The sequence below is a fragment of the Aythya marila genome, assembly GCF_965140915.1.
Source record: "Aythya marila genome assembly, chromosome: 13".
Taxonomy (NCBI): Eukaryota; Metazoa; Chordata; class Aves; order Anseriformes; family Anatidae; genus Aythya; species Aythya marila.
Genome location: NC_139054.1, coordinates 17,962,445 through 17,986,644, shown reverse-complemented (window position 1 = coordinate 17,986,644; position 24,200 = coordinate 17,962,445). Strand labels below are relative to the sequence as shown.

The 24,200-nt window shown below is 37.4% G+C and overlaps 1 protein-coding gene across 1 annotated transcript in view; it reads right to left on the bottom strand.

Moving 5' to 3' along the window:
• Positions 1–24,200, bottom strand: part of AMMECR1 (AMMECR nuclear protein 1) — an 83,886-nt gene that overhangs the window by 15,982 nt on the left and 43,704 nt on the right. Inside the window, exon 3 of the mRNA XM_082771182.1 lies at positions 1,886–2,000. Coding sequence (XP_082627308.1) covers positions 1,886–2,000 — 115 coding nt within the window. The remainder of the gene's footprint in view (positions 1–1,885; positions 2,001–24,200) is intronic.

The following is a 24,200-nucleotide window of genomic DNA, read 5'->3' as shown; positions in this document are numbered from 1 at the left end:
ACATAAGCTATCTCACTGACAGGGGCATGTGCAGGGATGAATCATTCTTTTAAGGATTAACAATTAAAAATGTTATCTTTCTCATATTTACACCCCCATCTGTTTTGCATGTAAAGTCTGGGGATCACCCATAACTATGTATGAAACAAACACTTTTTGTACTCAGACATTAGTTTCTGTTTCTCTTTAAAAATGAAAAATTTGGTCATCTTAAAAGATTATTATTGAGGCAATAAAATATCATCTAATATTAATGGTAGACTACCCCACAGAAATAGCTAAATACTATCTTGCACTTCACACTTTTAATGAGATATTTTCTGAGTATATTCACAGTCTTTTTTAATAAGTTATTGGAAATGAAATAAAATCAAAAAAATCACTATGGTTACTACTAGAAGTAAACCTAGTAAAGCAGGAAAGATTTAGTATTAAAAGTCACTACAGTTTTAAATGCTTGAAAACAGTATTTAAAGACTAAAGGTACTTAAAGGGCTCAGAAGCAGGACAAATGAGTTCCCTGAAAAACGTCTCTTACTGTTTACAATGCACAGTTTCAGCTAAGACTTATTTGTCTGACATTTCATAAAAAAATAATAATTCTGCTTATAGGAAAAATGCTGATAAACACCAAAGCAGACTTACACTCAGTTCATGAAGAATTACATATAAGAAGGTAAGAAGCCTTTGTCATTACAAGTTGAACAGATAATGCATTTTTATTATATTTTTAACTACTGTAAAATTAATTCATACTGCTGAGGTTACAGCCAGACACCACCATTCTGATACAGTAGAGCCTCTTACCATTTTAACAAGGAATGAAATTTCCCTTCAATATATATTTGTTATGTGTGTGTGCAATAGAAAGCCTCTTTTTCTATTAAGAATTCCTAAATGTTTAGTAGGGTTAAGTTATTATTACAGTGAAGTACTTGTGAGGTAGTCTGGCATTATGACACATCCACCAGCATATATGACAACTTAAAAAATTTTCTATCCATTCAAGTATAGACTAGAAATGCAAAGCAACAGTCATCCTTGCCGAGATAAGTTCATCTTAAGTTGAGTAACTTACTTTCTCGCATGCATCCAATACCAAATAATTTGGGAAAGAACGTAAGAGTAACAGAATAACACTTCTTCCAGTACACCTTCCCAGAAATAACTCTGAAAGCAGTATTTGCTTCTTAATCTGTGACTTCTATGCTGCTGTTCCAAGAGAACGCATGCAGGTTTCCTAGAATCAAGCAAGTAAAACAGATTCTGCTCCATGCAGAAGTAGCAAAGGAAAATATGAGCAATCATTTACTTGGCCTCACTGTTTAAGGGCTCTGTGGGCTCTGTGCAGGCCACTTGCTCTGAAAGTGAAGAACGTTTTGGAAAAGATAAATGGCTTGCTCCTACAATCTACGTAAGGCTGCTTGTTTTGGGATTGCAATTTTTGCAGTGTCCATTTCCAGAGGCATACATCAGAATACCAACTTTCATACTGGAGCATCCTGTTTCCAGAATCAATAGAACAATCTGCCATGTTTTGTTTCTGTAGTTAGCTACGCTGCAAAAGAGGTCTCAGGACCCCATCACTCCAGACAATACCTTGCATGATGGAATCTTAAGACATAACTACAACCGCACAGGGCACTCTTATTTTTAGTGCTTAAATGGGCAAGAAATCAAATCTCCACTCCACTTTCACAACTCAGACCTTTAAGGTGATGGTAGTTCTAGCAAAATAGTCTCTTAAATCTCTACAGAAAACAATCCATATAGCGTGCAAAACAGTGACTAATTAAATATATGCAAATAATTTAAATGGCGTGACTTCTGCTATAGATGCTCATAATATCAAAGTAATTTTCTTAAAGACATCTGAAATCCTTACCTCCCAGTCCATGTAGTCACATACATCCTCAAAGTTAGTGAGTAGAGACACTGAGCAGAAAAGCCGTGGCAGCTCATCCCTCGTCATTGGGGGGAAACGACTATCTTTAAGGGCACTGTTGAAGACAAAACAGAATTTCAAACTTTTTTTTTTTTAAAGATCAAGGATCTAATGAATCAACTGAAAAGCATAAAGGACAAAAAAGAAACAAAACAAAAAACAACAACAACCAAACCAAAACAAAACAAAAACAAAAAAAGACAACTGATGAAGTGATGACCAGTTTGATAACCCAGTTACCGGTGTAACACACTGACTGACCAATATTCCCAACTTGTTCCTTAGACATTTCTTTTAGATTTCTTGGCTGGTCAGTTAGATGGTATTCTGGGTGTTATCGCTATATTAGGGGTGATTGCTTCCTGAGCTGATTTTGCTTCTGTGACAATGACTTACTAATGAAGCACCAGAAAGTTTTGGGAAAAGTTAAAAACAAAAACAAAACAAAAAAAAACACACAAACAAAGCAACAGCTCTTCTACCTGCAATTTAGTAAATCCCTTTCAAACAAAGATTAAACCATACAGAATAGAGAGGGAAATTCTGTAGCCTGCAAAAATCAAATGTAGTAAATACAGTAATCAAACTGTAGAATTTAATTCAGTGAAAGAAATCCAAGCAAGCAGAATATTCTCCAAAAAGAATATTGATTATAAATAGGTAAAAACATCCAGGAGTTCTACAGACTTGTAAACCTACAGAACTTGAAGGTGTTCTGCAAAGCAGAGATAATGATTAGTAACATGGAAGCTTGCAAACAGCTAAGCTAATCCTCAGGCTAAGGCACGGTTCTCTAGACGAACATACATCTAGCGGACAGAATTCCATACCAAGAACTATCTGTGTAGATTCCAGTGCCCCTTGAAAAACAAAGCAGTTAACAGACAGAAAGCAGCACCACCAGTAAGAACATTTGTAAGAACCTACTCGTATAAGTTTGGTTAAGAACCAGTTCAATTGGAAAAGGGAAGGTTAAGGTATCCCATCATTTTTTCTTCTCTTACAATTTTAAATGTGACATACGTGAACATCTCCATGATCATCTCCAACAGAAACAGACCTGCTAACTGAGCTTTTTACTAAGTAAGGAGAGCTTAACATTTAGAGAGTTGTTAAAGTACTACCAAGTTCTTCATGTCATACTGTGTCATATAACAATTAGATCATTCTTACTCATTTCACTTGGCATACAACCTGTAGTTGCCATTAGCTGATACCATTACAGCCATGACGACGGCATTTAGAATATGGCTGAAGTCTCTGCATCAGATACCACCATCTCACGTAAGGAATAGTATAGCTTTATTAAGGCATATGAAATAATAGTGCATAAGCAAAACAAAACAAAACAAAAAAAAAAAAAGTAAACTTAACCTAGGAGAAATCATCATATGTATAACCAGAAATAGAAATCCCATCACAAGTTAATCCCATACACTGATGAATTAAAACAGAACCTTTCCTTTTCCAGGGGGAAAAAAAAAGTCTTTTTTTTCAGACATGCTACAAGTAAAGAACATACTATTGGAATTACTAGAGGCTCTTCTCCAAGCTTTAGTATTTTTATGTTATAAAATAGATAAGAAATTTAGATTTTCATTATGAAGGTAAATTTGTTACGTAATTAGGAAACAGATGGTGAGTCTATTCTAACAGTACTTAGAGGTACTTCTAGGCAACGCTAGTCAAAGTTGCCATACACAAGGAAAAAAAGATGTTGAGACAATAATTAACTAGCCAAGATAATTTTTTAAACTTATTTATATAGGACAGGGCTACATAGACGTGTGAACAACTGAGAACACTAATGAGATTTAAAGCATAATGCCTGTGATATTTAAGTAATGACTTTCACCGAAGATGTATCAAGATATTCTCCATGATTCTGTTGATGGGATTTGCAAAGCCAGGTTTCTAACTGCTGGAAACCAGACAGTTACCTTTCTCCATTACCTGGTATTTCAGAGCATCATCACAGACCAACTTAAATAGCTACAGCAGGAGAGAAAGGAAAATTTGAGCAGCTAATTCAGCCTTCATATCCCTCCAAATAGGCAAAACATATATAAGAGTAAATGGAGGATACTCTGAAACACAGGGTCAGCTCAAACCAGAAGTCCATTTTGCCTTGTATTAAGTAGTAACCAGCAGCAGATGGCAAAAGAATAAATACAAGAACACAATAAATATCCAGGTGGTCCTTCCCTAGAAGACTCTCTAGGAATCCAGCTGTTTAAAGCTTAGGGATTTTGAGCCAGAGATGGGATATCTGCACTTCTCCATGGGTTTATTTAATAAGTGCATGCAAGCATGCTCTTGAAATTTTACACCTTTTAATGAAACTAAAAACTATGCTCAGAAACCCAAATCCTCTTTTCATTTGATATTTTGATTAAGAAATATCCTATCCAGAGAATCTGTTGCTACTGGAAGTTTACTTACATGCAAATTTCAAATTTCCCCAGTGTATATTCTACCTCTATCATAAAACCAGTCTATTTGAATAACTACTGAAAAGCACACAAAAAGACAAATATTATTGTATTAACAAACTGCAGATTCAGTTATCTTATAAAACAACAGTATGCATGGATATTGCCAATGCTTGTTTAATCCTGTTTTCAAGATTTATGTAACAATCTTACCATACTGTAAGTATTTATAACCTTCAGATTTTTTTTTTTTTTTTTTTTTTTTTGGGGGGGGCACAGCCGGATACTAGTTTATCTAACTTTCACTTCCCCTTCCTAAAGCTGCCAGAATGCACTTGTGAATTTAAACTTTTGAAGCAAAGGTTGTCTACTATGGGTGTAAGCCTGATACCCCATATCATCATCAGTAGAAGCCCAGGCAAATTCCCACTTACTGAAGATCTCCTGCACCATCATTACCAGATGAGAAACCATTCTCAATTTAACATACTTTAAGTCGTACAGAAACAAACATCATACATCACACGTGTAAGTCACATCTCAAATGCGGTGGTAATACTTTAAAACAAGATGAGTGAATCATGACAAACTTGAATATTGATAAAAAGCTGTGATATGAAGCCTTCATATGAACACAGTGGAAGCAGAAAGGCACACAAAGGCAAAAAAAGCCTCAGGCATACACAGCGAACAAAGTAGTTCAATTTTAGTGAAAGCAGAGCAACAGAGTGCATATCGCATACACTATTAGTAAAATTAACTGGCTAATTCTGTTATTCAGTAATATGAAACTAGCTCAAATACTTGTTTTCATGTAACCACCTGATGGTAACTACAGTACTGTTTATCAAACGATAATGCCATTTCAACCACACCTGAAATTGTTTCTTCAGAACTGCTAGGCGCTTTTTTATCTTTATCTGTACAGCTTGCTGAAAAATTGTTCCGTCATACCTACAGACATCTTTGCACATATCCTATATTAGCACTGCTGCTGCTGAAGATAAGGGAGCAATCTGGCAGAAAAAACTGATCAGAGATTTGAATAAAAGTCTCTGATGCGACTGTAACTAGTCAATACTGAATACTGTGTTCCTTCTTTCCCCATCTCCGGGTCCCACATTTCAATTTGTTTTCATCTTTTTAAACAGCTTTGTCTCCATTGTTAATGTCAGCAAAACAAAAATTTACCTGAAGAAATTAGCGTTGACAAACAACCAATAGAACATCCTAAAAGCCCTTATTTGTACCGTTTAGCTACACAGAAAGGATTCTGTATGCTTATGCAAAACGTATGAAACTAGAACAGTCCAGTAACTCTCTCAGGTGTCAAATCTAGGATAATTAGCCTAAAACTTAGCAATCCTGTCCTAATGAGTTTCATCTAGATGCATCACATACTTCTTTAAAACCAGGAAACATCCATCTATTGAGTGCTGTATGTTACAGACTGTCAGCCTTCCAATCACTCATCTCTCTATTGCCCCCTTGGTTGAAACTCTAAGTTTCAGATACCTTTTGAAAAACCAAGAGCTGGCCAGCTTACTATCATCTATTCAGAGATAAACCTTCATTTCTGCATTTTTTAATTGCTTGATTAACAGGAAACACGTGAAATGCATCCCTTTGGAATTCATCCATAATCCCTGGGCTGCAATTATTCAGTAAGCCTAAACTTTACCTCTGTGGTATTTAATAAGTCACCATCTACTGACTACTCGGATGATTTCAGCAAAACAAGTGGAGGGTGTCCAGTAGACTTCCTCACGGGCAGCCGTCTACATTGAGAGCTTAGCTTTTGTACAATGGTTAACAGACGGTCAGAAACGTCAGCAGGTCTCAACACTTACCGAGCACAAGAAAGCTTGCACGAGCTTTTACTTTTGCTGTTCCTGTTCTGTGGAGAAAGAATTTCAGTTTCTAGAGACAACAGTTTGGCATATATCGTAAACTCTACAAAGATGTACATATGTAAATTCAGACTTTTACCTCACTTTTACTGTTTGCGTGCTTCTTGGTGAGCAATTTAAAAGCAAGCATAAAACACAGACGAGATAACATATGCTCACTTTCCTTAAAAAACTCATTTCTGATCTGACATGTTCAGAAAGAAAAGCCACGATATACTTGCGTGTAGGTATTCTCAATTGAAGAAACTTTGTCGTGTCTCTTTGATGGAAGCATTACTTTTGCACTAGTAGAACATGATTTTACCATCTTATTCAGTGCCATGTTCTGTTAATTCTTCTGTTAGAAAGACAAAAGTATTGTATCGGAGCAAAGACTGGTAAGACTATTAGATAACAGGTTTTGAAAACAAATTCCAATTTTTTTTTTCTGTTAAACTTAAAATAAAGGAAGAGTGGGTGGAAATAACCAGTAAAATAATTTGGGAAAATTAAGCAGAGTTCAAAACATCTTTAAAGAAAAAAAAACTATTTTGAAAAACATTTTCTACGTCATCTGTTCTGTATTTCTTAATGCCCAGAGCAAATTTACATATATTGCTTCTGACTAAATGGAAGTACTTGGTAGTGAAAAGTTGAAAAGAAGCAGTGCCAAGCAAGAGGAATTCTAGCTGGCCAATAAAAGGACATTAGTTTTTCCACATGGGGTTCTGCTTCATGTTAAAAGCAAAGCAGGCAAAGTCAAAATTGAATCCTGTTCAAAGAAAACTATTTTTAGACACAAAATGCATGCACACACATGCACCGCATTTCTAGTCAAATATACTTATTTATGAAGTTTTGTGCATCTTACTAAGACAGATCAAGTAATTGCCAGTCGAGAAAAAACAAAGTATTAATCAACAATGAGGTTTTGTTTTTTTGAGCTCCTGCTCAAATGAACTTCATCTGTCCATAAGCTCTCCAGAAATATGTTCTTCAGTAAGTTCATGTTCCACTCCCTTTTGCATTTGGGTGTACAGGAAAGTAGGTAAGCTTGCAAACTTTGAAGTATTTCAGTGTTTAAAGACAATGAAAAGATTTAAAGAAAAGGAAATTGTTTCAACTATTTTGAGTTATGACTAACAGCATGAAATTCAGTGAAAATTATAATTAAGGCTTATATTCCTTAGGACTACACCTTGTTTTAATAAAATACCGTTTCATGGTTCTGAAATAATAGCATGAGCAGGTGAACCAAAATGCAATACATCACTGTGCTGTCCATTTGTATTTTCTGTAGGCCACAGAAATGCTAGAAGAAATAAAAATAGTCACCTTCAGTCTTTAAGAACCTATGGCTCTTAAACGTGACGTGGCAGCTTGGTAATAAACAGAAGGGCAGAAATGGGAGAAATGAGAAATACAAATGATTTTAAAGGATCTTTAAAAAGTTTACTAGCGTGTATGCATCACAAAAAGTAGAGAAGGATTTGTGTGGACAAAGGAAGGTAGTGGAAGAATTCTTACTATTTTATTATTATTTAATGAAAGCAATAATTAAATTCCTCACTAAACCTTTTAGTGGACAATCACATCTGCGGACCCAAACTGGATGGAAGTTAGGCAAAACTGGGTCCGGTTGTGTATGTTACTGGGAATTACTTTCAGGGCTTTAACATCACATAGTGGGAGAAGATGCAAAGGAAACACTCAAGCACGGGGCATAATATAAGTAATACTCTACTTTTAAGGGAAGTGTAAATGAGGCAGAGACATTAAGTGACTCACGCAATTTAGGAGGCTTACACAGTGAGTCAGTGACAGAATCAAGAATAGCATCCAAGATCCCTGACTCCTACAAATCTTTCTGTGACAGCTTCTTTCACAATCTGCTCAGTCTACAGCAAAGAAATATAGATCCCTGAACATCAATCAAAAGAGAATGGATAAAATTAAGTAAACTAATCTAATTAAAAATAATTTTTCCTTTTTTTTTTTTTTCAGTTCACTCTACTACAGACCATTTTTTTTCTTAATTAACCAGTTTCCTATACAGAGCACAGATAAACCAAACCATATCTTTTTGTCATCCAAAGTAAACAACAGTTCTCTAAATACCATCAGGACAGTGACGAAAAATAGGTTAAAGATCTGACTTTACAAACTATTGTCCTCTCCTGATAAATACTAGCACTACCAGTAGTGCTAATGGTAGGCAAAGGAGTGAAACTTGAAAACCCTTTTCATTCAGCTCAGTAAGTATAACCCTGATATTCTCAATGCTTTTATCAAGAGAAATGCGAGGTACCTTAGAAAATACATTTTACAAAGAAATGGGCTCATGTCAATAAACTGAGCCCAAAGGGCCTACATATCATTCTTCAGTTAATTCAAAACATCCTCACTGAAATTCACTGAAACTCACTGAATTTTAGGTAACAGCAGTGAGATAACAGCGATAAGAGACAATTAATGACAGGATTTCAAAAAAAAAAAAAAGTTTGTTCCATTGCAGGCTCATTGAAGTTAGTTGAGATTTTTTACTTTTTCAGCTTTCGTATAACTTAAATAGGAAGAAATTACAGAGCACTTAGGGAGGTCACCGACATTTTCCTGGTGAAAATCAGCTATCATAACTCAGTTTGGCAGAAAGCTAGCAGCTTCCAAGTCACAATCTGCAATTAATTTTTAGGTTAGAAAAACATGGCAGAGTATGCTCCTCTTCAGAAAGAGGAATTGTGGTGAATAAATTCTCTTAGCTTTCCGTGTAAGCGATCAGACAGCCTAACAGACCTTACGTGACAGCCCTCTAGCTTTTCTACATCACCAGCAGAGATTTGCCAACTTAAATGGAGATTTCAAGCCGTGATTTACATGCATTGTCAAATCACTTGAATGCAGGGGAAAATAATTTATTTATATTGTCATTTTTTATTTTTATTTTTTTTTGTTAAGACTGCAAAATTTCCAGGAAATAAAACAACTGTGAATGACGTGTTTTTTTCCTGAACCCTCCCTTACATTTAAGAGACAGAAAAGGAAAGAACAACATTTATATTTCCTGCACATTATGTTGCTAAGTGGCAGTCATGGGGTAAAAAAGAATAAAAATAAGGAAATACACTTGTTGACATTTTGGACAGAAATAATTCTCTGAAGTTCTAATTTTTTGGCCTAACTAATTAGCACAGTGCAGCAGTGTTTCAGGTAGGAGAATAAATAAAATAAAATATAGATCTGGCATTTTGGCTCTTCAGTCAATTTTTCTAAGTCCTGCAAACTAAGGTGTGCCAGGAAATCTCTCCCCCAGTCTCGGTCTCACCTCCCCCCACTGGCTTCACGCTTCCAGCATTTGGATCCAGTCATTTGGTTTCAGGGGATGATAGAATATTCTGATACTCTATTTTAGATGGTTATTTTAATTTTGAAAAGAATAACATTCCTCTAAGAGACAACTCAGAGTATGTACCTAAATTAAGTGTTTAGAAGAGTTCATTAGAAAAGGCAACCTCCATTAATTGACTGGATAACACAATTAAGCCTCTAGATTAGGCAGCCAGACATGCCTCAAATAAGCTGTCTTATTTTATTAATTTTTGTCCCTAGAATTTCTCAACTCTCTGGTATGTGTGGAAATTGTTACCAGTGTTGTTAATAGGCAATTTGTCAGCAAGGCTGCAGCAGTCACCAGACAACACTAAGAGAACACACACATCTGGGTAGGTCGAATTTACCAAGAGGCACTCAGCTTTCCTTGGTTTCTTTTTGTTGTTGTATAGGTTTGGTTTTTTCCTTTAAAGTATACAGGATTGAATATTGTCAGATTTCTTGCAGATGGTGTATCAGTGGTATTAGAGACATAAATACAATACACTGAAAAATTTCATAACAACTGTGAAGAGCAGACCCAGATCCAGAAAGAGAAAAACTTCCCGGTGTTCTATTTCAAGCATTTTCCTTCGAGAAAACTTTGGTTTGTTCAGAATATCCTGAAGGACAAACCAATATACAGAGTTTTTATTAGTAGTTTCAAATTGCTGAGTGACAAGGAAGAGAAGAACCCCTGGGCAAAAGAAGAACCATCTACCAAAACGAGAGAAACCATTATTTGCTCACTTCAGTAATTTTGGAAGCTGCTCTCCCAGTCGCATAACAGTGACAAGGACAAGCACAACTAGGTTTCCAATGTTGTTTTTTTTTTTTTTTCCTTCATTCAGATGCCAAAGTATTTAAAAACTTGATCTAAAATTTCAAGGCACCTGAACTTCTTGGTTGGCAAGTCATTCATCTACATCTAACCCTGACACATGCTAAAAGAAACAAAGGACAAGGTTCTGCATCAGTACTGCAGCTGCCTGCAGAACAAAGCAGCGGTAATTTATGGCTTCCCACACGGGACGCTGTCATCCCTGGGTTTTATGACAGAGGTGCCCAGCTGTGCTATGTGTTAAAATTAGAGCTGTGCATGTCATGTCAAAACAGCTCATGGTACAGAACAAAAGAGAAGCGACTATTGGTGGCGATGACAGAACCCAGCAAAACCTTAACAATCCCCACCTAATGGGCCTCCTCCAAGAGAACACTGAAAAAAAAGTAAATGTAATAAAGGAAAAGTTAAAAGCTGTGTTAAAAACTATATATATTTTGGCTGCAGATCAGATTTTTGTAAACATTGTAGCATTGCACTTGGAATTCCTAAAAGATCTATTTATACAAATACTAATTCAAAGGTATTTCAAATACACAAGGAATAAAAATAATAATTCAGGGATTTTGTTTGGAGTATTCCTGAAACCTGAAAAGAGGCAATTAGGATATACCACAATTAACTGTTTCTGTATCATCATCTATGAAGATAAGTATTTTAGCACCTGCTCCTCATGCTATACAAACTCATCAAAAACTTAATTTGCGCCAAATCAGTTCCATCAGTTCACTATTGGGAAATGATTTCACAATCAACACCAGCACCGGCACAGCACGGAAATCCTCCCTGATGTTCAGACAGAACTTGCAGTGTTCCAGCTTGTGCCCATCACCTCTTGCCCTGGCACCAAGCGGAGCCTGGCTTCATGCCCTTTGCACCCTCCCTTCAGGTGTTCATAGACATCAGTGAGGTCCTCCCCGAGCCTCCTCCTCTCCAGGCTGGGCAGTGCCACCTCTCTCAGCCTCTCCTCGCAGCAGAGGTGCTCCAGGCCCTTGCGCTGGGCTCTATCCAGTGTGTCCATGTCTCTTTGTACTGGAGGGCCCAGAACTGGACTCAGTTCTGCAAATGTGGCCTCACCAGCACTGAGCGGGGGGAAGAATCCCCTCCCTTAGCCTCCCGGTGATATTTTGCCTAATGCAGCCATGAACACCGAGAGCCTTCTTTGCAGCAAGGACACATTGCTGGCTTTTGTTCAACTTGCTGTCCATCAAGACACCCAGGTCCTTTTCTGCCAGGCTGTTTTCCAGCTGGGAGGCCCCAGCATGTCCTTGTGCTGGGGTTGTTTCTCCCCTGGGGCAGGACTCCATACTTCTTAACCTTCATGAGGCTGCAGTCAGCCCATTTCTCCAGCCTGTTGTGGTCCCTCTGGACGGCAGCACGGCCCTCTGGCGCATTGTGCCAACCACATACAACTGAAAAGCAAACCATACTGGAGCTGCTGAAAATGTTCTGCTACCTTGTTGGTCTTCCCCCAAACAAGCGCTGTAGTTCACTTCCTACCGACATTTAAATCAACAAAAGAGGTACTTCTAAAATATTTCACAGTATTTCTAAAGATTCTAAAGAAGACCCATGATTTGCGGGCAAATCCTTATTTTAGTTATTTTAATCTCATTTCCTGCACTGGCTATCTTGACTCACAGTACATGCACAGGTCAACTCCATAGCACAGACGGAACTAACGTGGTCTGGGATAATTCAAAGTTGCTTCTCAAGAAGTCTGCATTCAATGGGATTATCTGTTAAGACATCCAGCTAGTGTGCATCTGCGTAATGCCCAGTGTCTGAAAATCCTGGAGGTTTAATTACTGCTGGTTCTTCAGCTGAGTCTGACAATCTTACACAAATGCCAGGTGCTAACGATTGAACTCCTTGCTTTTTACCATTACAAAATTTCCCATACGAAAAGAAAGCTCATAACCATAGAAGCTGTAAAAGCTAAGGCTCACATAAATTTAAAAAGAGCTTTTTAGAAGAAAAAATAATAAACATGTTTTATGGAGAGCTTCTACTGCTGAGAACTACTCAGAGAAATATTCCTTCATGATCTGGATTCTTCCCTGTAAACCCTGTTCATCATTATGTCAAAATAACGTCATACTAATTCAAGTCATTATGTCCATATAATCTTTTACTGCTGTAAGTTTCCAATGAAACAATGAACACTTGTATGAAGAGATCCGTAAAGTTCAGGAGAATTCTGTGTATGCACTGTTATGGCAGTAAAGTGGAAAAATATGATCACAGAATTCGTAACTCCTACGATCTGCTCTCATCAACAACCATAACGCAGTTGGAAATAGAAAACTGACAAAGCAGTATTGCAGTGTCCTGATTACATTAGTAAGAGTCAAGTTTCTATGGCTCCAACAGCCTTACTGTTTCCTGAAGCCAAAAATCTTATCCTATACTGCTTTCGTGGTTATAAAGGAATTATTTTTCTCCTTGGATGTGAAAAAAGAACAAACAAGTTAAAAGACTGTATTCTTCTCATTCTGTTTTAATCCCACTGGAAATGGGGGAATCATTTTGAATTACTGTAAAAATGTCCTATTACACAGAAAAACATTTTTTTTTCTTACTTAAAATTAACCTAACTTAAAGATGTAGGCAGAGCTTCAGTAATAGGGTAACAGATATGCTAAACTCAAGCTCTTCACCTAGCAGGTCAGTAAGACACAGAAGTACGGTTTGTATCAAATTACAGCACAAAGCATGCAATTACTGTGCATTCACCCAGGCCTAGCAAAAAAAGGCAGAACTGCTATGCTCCGTGCACTCCATGCTTCTGCATCCAGACAGCGTGAGCTAAGAAGTCCACGCTAACACTTGCCTGTCCTCCCAGTGGCTCAGCAAGGACTTTGAACAGCATTTTCTGACTGTAGCTGGACATGAGGTAAAGCAGCTGTATGTGCAGTTTCCTTTTAAGTGGCAGCTTCTTTTCTGCCTCTTCCTACATTCTCCCTCGCCCCTCCCAGCATCTCTCATCATGCTGGGATAAATGAGGACAATAGAATTCAAAGCCATGACAGTTTGTGTGTCAGCTTCATGCAAACATTCACAAAACTGAAAGATGTCAATTGCCATGGAAAAGTCCTGTTTTGATATAGGAAAAGCAAATCCACAGCGCTTAAAATAATCACACAACGTAACACAGAAAGCCTACCACCCTCATTTCAGATGCTTAGTAAGTTGCATAACTAGACTGACCAGGGTTTGGTGTGTAGGTTTTTGTTTGGTGAACACATCATAAAAGACCAGTCAAAACTCTGAGCTCCAATTGGACTAAATTTTAATGTCACTAAAGGGCTCTCCAGCAGATGGCAAAGTTTAGGTAATTGACAAAAACGAACTGCTCGATTAGATTTAGGACTGTTAAGCTCGAGTAACATTAACCACTCAAATCCCTAAGTACGTGACAAGTTCCTGGAATTCTTTACAGCTCCATTAGTTCTCTCACTACTGATGTAACCACTTTACCCCAAAACAGATACTGGATTCAAGACAACATATTTAAGGCCACTTTGTTGCTGAGTTCAACCCCCACTTAATCAATCGCAAAATACTACTCACCTCTAGAGAAGCGTTCAAGTCACCATTTTAAAAAGTACAAGTTAATAAAAATATTTTCAGTTCTTTCTGCATTTTAAAAAGTCTCATCCTAAGCAGATATGTAAAAATGTTACAAAACTTCTCAGCAATGCAATGATGCATAAATATATGAATATAATTTGAACATTTACATGTTCAATTTCCTGAGACCTCTAAAAATAGGTTTTGTTTTTGTTATACTGTTGAAAGCCTGGAACAGCAGAGTACCAAGTATTCTCAATTCTGTCACTGGAAATACTATAAACTGTACTTCTACATAAAGATATGAAGTAGCTGCATTTTTTTTAGTTGTCAATATCCTTCAACCAACCAGTTCAGTTAATGCTGCAGATGAAATTTAATTAATCTCCATTTTCATACTGTTTATCACAAATACAGAAACTGTGTTCTGTGGTCAAAATCCGCAGTTATGGACAAATTACATATGATCAGCTTAAGAACAAGGAAAGCAAAAGGCATGTTGGAATACACAGTAGCTGAATTAAAAAGGAAAAAAAATCACATTCACTTGAGCTGTTGCACTACAACAGAAAAAGAGATGAAGACAGTGAAATAACATGAAGATACTGATGAATGTAGTCTGATAGCTCATGGTGCACGCTGTCTTAGAGACAGGAATATGACTCCTCATAATACAGGGAACAGAGTAATATCCAGGCTTGTTTCCTAAGATGTGCATTTCCTTAATCTCTCTACTTAACTTCGATCATGTTTAAACTTCTTTTTTTGTGTGGTGGTGGTGGTTTGTTGCTTTTTGTGTGTTGTAACCTAAGTGCAGTCTCTTAGACATACTGTGAATATATACGGCAGCTACAAAGAGATGCAAATGTGAGTGCTGTCAGCATAAAGGTTGGTGTCTGAGCTCATGGCATCTTACTAATTCTCAGTGTTTTTGTAAATATAGTATAAAAAAGGCACAAGATGGATCCCTTGTGGCATATGATATGTAGTAAATCCTCTGGGAAAGAAATAGCCACTCCTTATTTCATGGGAACCTTGTAGGCACAGAAGAAAGCATTTTGGTTTCTAGACACTTCCTCCTACTATCTTGAAGCCACTTTAGAAGTGCAGGCATGAGAACTGTTGTATTAAGACAAATCTTAATTTGTTATTAAAAACAATAACCAAGGACTCTCAAAATTTGTTTCTTTGTGCACTTGTAGGCTTTTATTTTATACAAAAAATTAATTAACAGATTAAGTTATGATTGCTGTATGCCTCCATAAATCACCAATCCAAAACCATGCATCAGATATATAAACCCATTCTATACATTTGGAGGCTTTGCTGTCTGCATGCTTCTGTCCCTTCCTCCTCTTCCACACACAGGTAAACTTCTTTTTTCTCTTTTTAGCAACTCTGTGACTTCTGTCTCTCAAGACAGAAGTTCACTGTTTCATCCCTGTATTCCTTCTAGCTTTCTGCCATAGGTCTGTCTACTTCGGGTGGTAAACTCAGTGCCACCTCCAACATACTCAGCTTACAGAGGTGACTGGATAGGGCATTCACAAATCACTATCTCCAAGGTCAAGACACCCAAAGCAACAAAACCTTTGCAAGCTCAGCTAAACATTACATTCAGTTCCAAGTCTGCCAGCTGTCGCTCTGTATGTGTCTTCTACTCTAAATCAGACTTTGAGTAGCAAATAAAAAAAGCTGGAACAAAATGAAAAGAAGTTCTGAAATGAAGAACAGGCAGAGTTCAGGTTATGGTAGACTACATCTGTCTGCAGCCTCAAAAACTGCAACATAAGTAGTCAAGGAATCCATTTAACATTACATATATTTGAAAATTCTTCTCAACTACAGAATAAAGGATCATTACAAACATCTAAGTATAAACGTAAATATGTTTGACTATAAGATTAAATGAAATGTGGAATTTATGCTTACTAATTAAATATTTCATATAATATCCTCTAAGAAGAAACTACAAGCCAAATTCTTCTTCCTTTGAAGGTAATGGGAGTTCTGCCATTCACTGCATTAGAAGCCTGAAACAGCAAATAATTTTATCTGTTCAGTTCTTGTGCTAACTTAGCTTTAAAATACTGTAATGTCTTAAATCACTTATATTATACATATATAGTTACAGAAGTTTAACTGTGCAAATTACGCCAACAGCAACTGACATTTGATTATTCAATGTTGAATAAGGATACAATAAACACAAAAATGGTTCATATTTAATTATATTCATTACAGCTACAATTCAACGTACCTAAAATGTTTAATATTTGAATGAAAATAGGTTTCATCCTCTTTTAGAAAAAGCAGCTCACAAATGGCTCACCTCCTGCACATCAGCAACACTTTACTCAGTTTTGTGAAACTCTACATAGCAGTTCTTGTAAACCTACATTTGTGAAAATACTTATGTATTGCAGACTTCCACAAACTTGAAGACAATTTGTTGAGTGAGAAAAGAGAAAGTCACCCTTTCAGTATCTGAAAAAGCAGAACACAAAGAAGGGGTTCTAACAAACGAGGCCGCATGCAGTGCAGAGACCTCCGCAGACAAAGCACAGCTGCTGCTCTTTGCAATGAGGGATTAGCAGTCTAGGTCAAAGGAAAAAAAGCCTCTCTGTAGCTAAGTGAGCAAACTGCAGAATGCATCCTCAGCATGGATGAGAAAGGGCCATCTCACCAGCTTGCAAATTGTGTAGAAGCTTCTGGGAACAGAAACAAAACCAGCAACAGTTCTTTGACAGAACATGTAAAAATGATTCTGGTGAAAAGCAGCGATACCCCCACTGGAGGACTGAGGTTGCAGTGACCTTTCAGTTATTTTAAAATTATATTTCCCCTTTTCCCTCCTGTGTGTTCATAAATATAAGCATTTTTTCTTCACAGCAGAACCCACATGCTATCTGTGGGGCACTAGCAATAACATCTGGAAGTAACTAGCTGAGAGATAACAGAAAAAGTTTTTAATTGTCTTTCATAAGAACAGCCCCCTCCCTCTCTTTTATTTTATTTATAATTTTAAAACACAGACACTCGAGTCTCTTTCAACCTTCATACAACTGAGTCAATACATTTCGGCTTTAAATATTTTTGGCTTCCATTTTTTTGGCACTTCAGTTGAATGAAATATAAGCCAATATTTGAGGAAAAAGAATTACTGATGCTCTGATCAAGCGCTAGATATACTTCTTATTCTAAATCATTCCCACTTCAGCCACTTTTCACACAAGGAAAAAAAGCACATCTTCTAAACTGAGACACATCACTTGAATGTACCAGTGTGAATGTATTTTTAACCTGGCTTTTGTTTAAGAATGAAACACCAAAATTGTTCCTAGCTGTTAGGCTGGTGTCCAAACTGGCAAGTGAATCGTATGCTACAGGTAGCGTGGGATCTATTGCAGTTTGTGGTATTGCAGAAATAAAAGTCATTAGAATTACTTAAGTTAGAAGTACCAAAGAGTTGTAGTGTTCAGAAACCAAGAGCTTTTCTTCCTTTCCCTGTCAAAGGAAACCAAATAAAATTTAATCAACTGAGAACTCGATAAAAAGTAAGAAGGTGTAACATTATTAACTTTAACAAAGTCACACTTCCTTGCTGGTACAAGTTTGATAACCCTTACTTGAGACGCTGATTTACACAACACCTAAGTAATTGCCATCATCACAAAGGCCTTTTTCAGTAACACTGGGCCTGCAGCTTATGACAGCTGGGGAATTTCCCAAGAGCTGTGCTCAGGCTCATCAGAGCACTCCTTAACATCTGTACAAGTTCCCTAAGTTCTTGTGGGAGTCATTTATACGTGTACTTGTCCAGCCTGACAGACTGCGGGCATGACTGCTGGCCCTTTGTTACAAGTAATATGCAGTGAGAAAAAACATTATACCATTGCATCAGAACAACAAACCTTAATGTAAGCATGCAAGCTAACAGATTTTGTAGCCTGCAAATTGGCACTGATGGTCAAAAAAACTGCTATCCACTATAGTCAAAAAGTGATTCTCAGTGTGCTTATTAAAACACACAGAATTAGATTTAGAACAGTTTTAATTAAAAGTTTTGAAAATTAACATAAAAGTAGAAATTTGTGATGTTAAAAATATATGGAGATGTATATTCCAACAATGTTTCCAAGGAACTATTTCCATATTCTCACAGCATTAGATGAATTAGAAACTGTGTCAATCCATCGTTACGCAGCCAAGAAGTCAACATTTAATTTCTATTTCTAAAAGAAAGGATAGCACTAATACACACTTTAATGGACCGTTCATGCATTGCTCCATGTACTTTTATGGAGTACATTTGAAAATGGCATGATTTGAAAACTGCATCAACAGTTCAGAAAAAAAAAACTAACCTGGGCTCCTTTTGTCCCCAATACCTTATTTTAAAGTTACGTTAGGAAAAAAATTGGTTCCATCCTATTTTAAAGCATCAAATGAATAGTAGCACTTCAGCCATTTTTAAATTCAAGGTTATCATCCCCAGAAATATGTAGATGATAAAAGCAGAAATAATGAAGAGTGCTGAGGCCTATGAGACTTCTGGAGAACCTCGGAATCAGAGGTGTGTTTAGACTTAGGTGTCTTCAGACATTCTTCAGCATTTTATGTGGCTGCTGAAGTCCACCCAGAAGCAGATACGCCATTTCTTCTTCAAAGAGCTTTTCTATCACCTCAACTGTACAGCTCTGTAAAGGACATGAGGCACAGCTTCTCTGTTCGGTGGCACTGGAATGATTTTTAGAAACAAGCATCTGTTGGCACTATTTAAAAATACCATAAAATCCCACTGTAGTTTACAAGAGCATTTTAATGCTCATTTCCTCCGGATTATGAAAATGTCGATTAGATTTTAAAAGCTTCAAGACTTTTGTGTTGAAGTACACAGAAATAATGAAGGCTTTTGGAGCCCAGTCCCCCACACCCAGTTCGTGCTGCTGCTTCTTTAATGCAGGCTCAAAAGGAAGCATCAGAAAACACCTAAATGGAGGAGGTGCTGACAGACTGAAAACTTTAATTGAGACTCCTTTCCCACAGTCCCTCCCACACAAAGCTACAGAGTTTAAAGATTTTCACAGCTTCTAAGTGTAAGAAACATTTCTTTTTCCTTTGACCTCGTTTAATCCCTGATAGTGTCTATTAAAACAGAAAATTTCACATGAAGTAGCTTCTGAGCCAAACACAGCCTTTATTCCTGCTGTGCCAGGTAGCTAATACACCACAGCTGCACCTCAGTTGCCAATGCCTTTGGAAGTGAGAGCCAAACTATGTTAAGATACTACTTGTATTTAGCACATATTAGCACTGGCCAGTGTGTGCAGTGGGAAGCTTCTTTTTTTCTTCTTTAGTAATGAAGTGGTGGGAAATGTCCCTTACTCAGTATTAAAAATGAGCATCTCCCGCGGAGCTGAGAACAGCCAGAGAGAGGAGCTTGCCCAGAAGCAGGTGACTTCGGTGCCAACTTCTACTCTGTCCTAGCTACGAGTTTCCAAATCTCTCTTTAGAACACAACTGCTGGGAGATGCATTCTGTATCTATGCCTCTCTTCTGTGTCAACACACAATTGTGTCTGGTACTCCCCAGCACTGGCCCTTAACCTGATATGCCTTTGTAGTGTTTAAGAAGTGATTAAAACTCTCAACTAAAAGCAATTTCCATTCTAAAAGATTTTTTTTTAGGAATGATTTGAACAACCTTCTAAGAATATCATACAACAAAATGAAGGAGTTGTCCAAAAACCATGGAGTAACAACAACAATCCATACAAGTAATGGAAAAAAAAAAAAGAATTCTGGCAATGAAGTTTTAAGCTTTACTAGTAAAACCAGGGTGGCCAGTTTCCCCGACTCCACCCTCCTTCCCAATTACTTATGTCAAGTAATATTCAAAGTCAAATACAAATCTGACATTCAACCCAACTAGCATTTCAACTCACCTGGACCTCTGTCTTTGAACTCACAGGGTGTGTACCATTTTCTTTACATAAAAGAAGGAGACTGTGTGGGAAGTACATGACAAGAGCATCGTGGGAAAGCCCAGAGTCACAAATGACATGGCTCCTCCTGGAAACCCATCTGGAAAGTCTGAGTAATTGCTGGATGTCCCCAGTTACTCATTCACATTCAGTCAAATTTCAGGAATATCTGATTTATCCCCAGCACTACAAATTGCCTCAACTAATGCAAGTCAACTTCCTTATTCGTGGCTTTTTCAAAGCATGCATTTTATAAGAAGCACATTTTTGAAATTCCTGGGTTTTAACGCATGTTCTCTTTAACTGCATTTTTTTTTTAATATGACAATGAAATAAGTATTTTACTTCAGAGAGTTTCCTTAGTTACACTACATCCTAAGGCTGAGACCTAGCACTTACGACAACCTCAGCAGAAAACCTCCAAGCTTCCCTGACCCACTTTAGCCAGATCCAGCTATTCTGTGATCACACTGAATTCTAGAATTCCATTTCTCCAAAATCCTTCCTTACCTCTCATCAACAGTCAGTTCTCAGAATGAGTTTATCCCACCAAATGGAGTAACGCATTCTCCCCCCCCACATACATACCTAACAATTCATATTCTTTAATTTAGTTTTCCCAGCAAAATCATTACCAGCATTTTGATAACCCTCCACATATTTAAAAAGCTTTGGTAGGGCATCTTTATGCACTCCTTTCTTAAAAATAATAACAATCTAAGGACCGTCCTCCTTTTTGTAGTGCTTTCCTTTGCTTTCTTTCAGGAAGTGTTGCTAAGGAAACAGACCATCATCTACCATTAGGTCCACAGGTCTAGCAAGGTTTTCTCAGAAATAATAAGCTAACAATTACAAAACCAATACATTTTTAATAAAGGAAAAAAAAAAAAAAGGCAAAATTACTATTCCCCCACACACATAATGTACAAGAAGCATATTTACTACGGCATGCTCCTTCTCCCTCCACAACAATATTATTTCATTTTCATTTCTTAATGAAACAAGGAGAAACATTTAACCCATCGTTAAAGCAAAAGTTTTTTTCCCCCAATTTCTAGAGCCAGTATGGTATTTAGCTTTGCCCTTTTGAAAAAAAGGCAGGAGACAGTTCTGGTAAGCAACAGTTCCCTGAACTAATGACCAGGGACTGTATGCACAAAATCATTTACAGACCTACTTACTGAATTGACTCACATAGAATAATTAAGCATGGCTCAATAAATTCAAATCTGTGTACTTCACTTGGCGTTTCTGCTATTGTGAGTTTACATCATAATCTATTTTACTATTAAACAATTATATTCCACTATGATAGATCTGAGGATTTACCCCAAATTAAAGTGGTGTTATTTGCAAAATTCATGTCTACTATAGTTCAGCAACAACTTTTTATGGTCTAAGATGAGATTTAAAAATATGAACAGCTCCACATTTCAGTAAAATCTCTATACAGATAATGCGGCAGGCACAACATGAGTCTGAATAGCATTGTTACAATAATATTGCCTGAATTTCATTAAGGTAGTCAGACATTGTTTAAAAATTAAGGTGCCAATACATCATGTTTTCATTTCATATCTCACTAGATGCAGCAGATCATACTTAAACTATGCATTTAACTAAGCATTTTGGATAATAATAATAAGGAGGGTTAAGGCTGTTAATAAATACCTCTGGAGGTCAACCCCACCATATACATATATAACCCCATCATTTATTTATTTATACACACACACACATATATATAAGTAATAGTTTGTAAAGAAAAGTTCACTGCTGAACTTTCTTAATATACTTTGGCCCAGTTCTGACTTAGGAGTTTAAGACAATTCTATTAAGTCAGATGCAATTTCCATAAAGATTATAAAAAAGAAAAAAGAGTGTTAACACCATGCACCTTACCTTTACTAACACTACAAATGTTCAGACCACCTCTGGACCACCTGTGCTCTTATATTAACACCTCAAATGCTAAGTTTTAACTTCAGAAGATAATCAGAAGGGAACACAAAGGTAAATTTAAGGGCAAGCCAAAAGAAAACTTAAAATAATGATCAAAACCTGATGAAGTTTCTACAGAATAAAAGATTAACTTGCCTCCCTAAAAAGAAAAATAAAATAGAAAAGGTTTAGTTACTAAAAAGGATCTCTTAAAAGCTTTCTTATGGAAAGGCACGTAAGCTAAAAGCTTATCTAGTTTTGTGCAACTGTATCAGTCCAATAAGAGATTGTATCTCTGTATACATCCTACCTCACACATGCGCTATAACAACCTGATTAAACTGCTGTTAAGACTCCAGTTTTGGAAACGTAAGGGATCCATTTTCTTACAAAAATGATGTCTAACTTTACTTGACAAAGGTCACCTTAAGTACTTCCCCCCCCTCAGTTACTGATTTTAATTGGAATGTACTCATTTGTGATAGAATTTCTCTTCCATTTCCTGCACTTTGTTTTGTGTATGTGAGGGGAAAGATGGAGGAAACAGCATGTGGCCCAAGTGTGACAACCACTGAGGAATTAAAAATAGAACTCATTTAAGCCTGTAAGGAAAGGGGAAAATCACAGCTACCTTTGCAAATCATTTACCCACAAAGGTAAGAAAGGCACAATACAGGCTGGCAGACCTCAAATTTAGTGATGAGTAAAAGCACCTTGTAAAACACAACCATCTCAACTATTTTGTATTTTGGCAATTGACTCAGCTGACAAATCCTGTGGCCACATAAAGTATCTTAAGGTGCCCTATCTTTAGCTTTTGCACTTATCTCTGAGTTATGATGGAAGAAGTTTTCAGAATTAATCTAGTAAAAATTAGTTTAAATTCATGTATTTCCTTGATATGGCCTCTTGTTTCCTCAGGTACAGCCTCACCTCCTCTGAACCAGCTAGTCCTTCCTCCCTTCAGGGAAATCATACTACATGGTCATAGTGCCTACAAACCTCTAAATCTCTTTCAGACATGGCTTTTGCCCATATCATGGCAACATCCTCAATTACCAAACTTTCAGTGCGGTCCACAGTATAGATTAGCAGAGGAGCAGTCCTACAACTCCTTTAGTATCCTTGAGCTTCCATTAGGGCCAGACACCTGAGGTTTAAGTATCAGCTCGGTACCTCACTACATCACCTCCCCAGCAACATCAGATGCTCAGTGCATCAGATGCATCAGTCCTCAGTGCAGACTTGCTAAGACTGCCACTCAGGGAGGGAGATGACGGCACGAGTGAAAGACATGTGCTGCAACTACCCGAGAAGCCTCAAGTGCTTGAATTCTCATTGGTTCAAATGGATCTGATAGCGTGTATACCAGCTTTATTAAAGCTGAGTGGATTTCATAGGTCGCACCCCCACTAAAAATGTAACTAAACGGGGTCATGCGGGCTAAGTGGGATTTAGGAGTTACAAATTCCAGATGTATATTGCCACTGGCCCCTCACATGCTTAATGGGAGGCACTGGCTGTCCATCCACTCAACTAGACACAGAGCTATGCTACCACACCTCTCCCTAAGAATATTTTCTCACCTTGAGATTCTCCATCTGTTGCTGGTCACCCTATAGCAGCAGCACAGCCTGTGCCCTCTGCCTCATTAAGATGACCTTGAAAACTCAGAGGCAACCAACAGACACTAGAAATTCCATCTGCCATCCAGCTTCCCTGTTGCACACCTGCTTTTCATAGAAACAAACGAAAAGGAAGCAACAGAAGCAACATTATGCTTCCTGGCTTTAATGTTGAACGTACAAGAATAGCACAACACTGGGGAGTTCAGACGGAGGAGACTTGACATCGCTCTGCAGAGTTTAACTCTGAAGTGACAGTGTAAGCTTCGCCTTGCAATTATCAGGCATTTTGCATTGTCTGACACCAGACACAGAGTAGTAACAGAATAAAAAAAGTTGACTTTCAGAAGCTATCAGCTATAAGTTAATATCACAGCCTACGAAGTATTATCAATGGGCAACACAGAAGCAACAATGTGCTCTGAAACATTACGTGAAATGCTATTGGCAAGAATTACTTCAGACTGACTTCTGTGAACAGGGAAGGTCACAACAGAAATGTCAAACATATATAATGCACCCGCACACCGCCCACTCCCCATGTTCAAAAGTTACAGTCAGCAACACGAGTATGCTTTGCCCTGGGCCAGCAGCAATGTCTA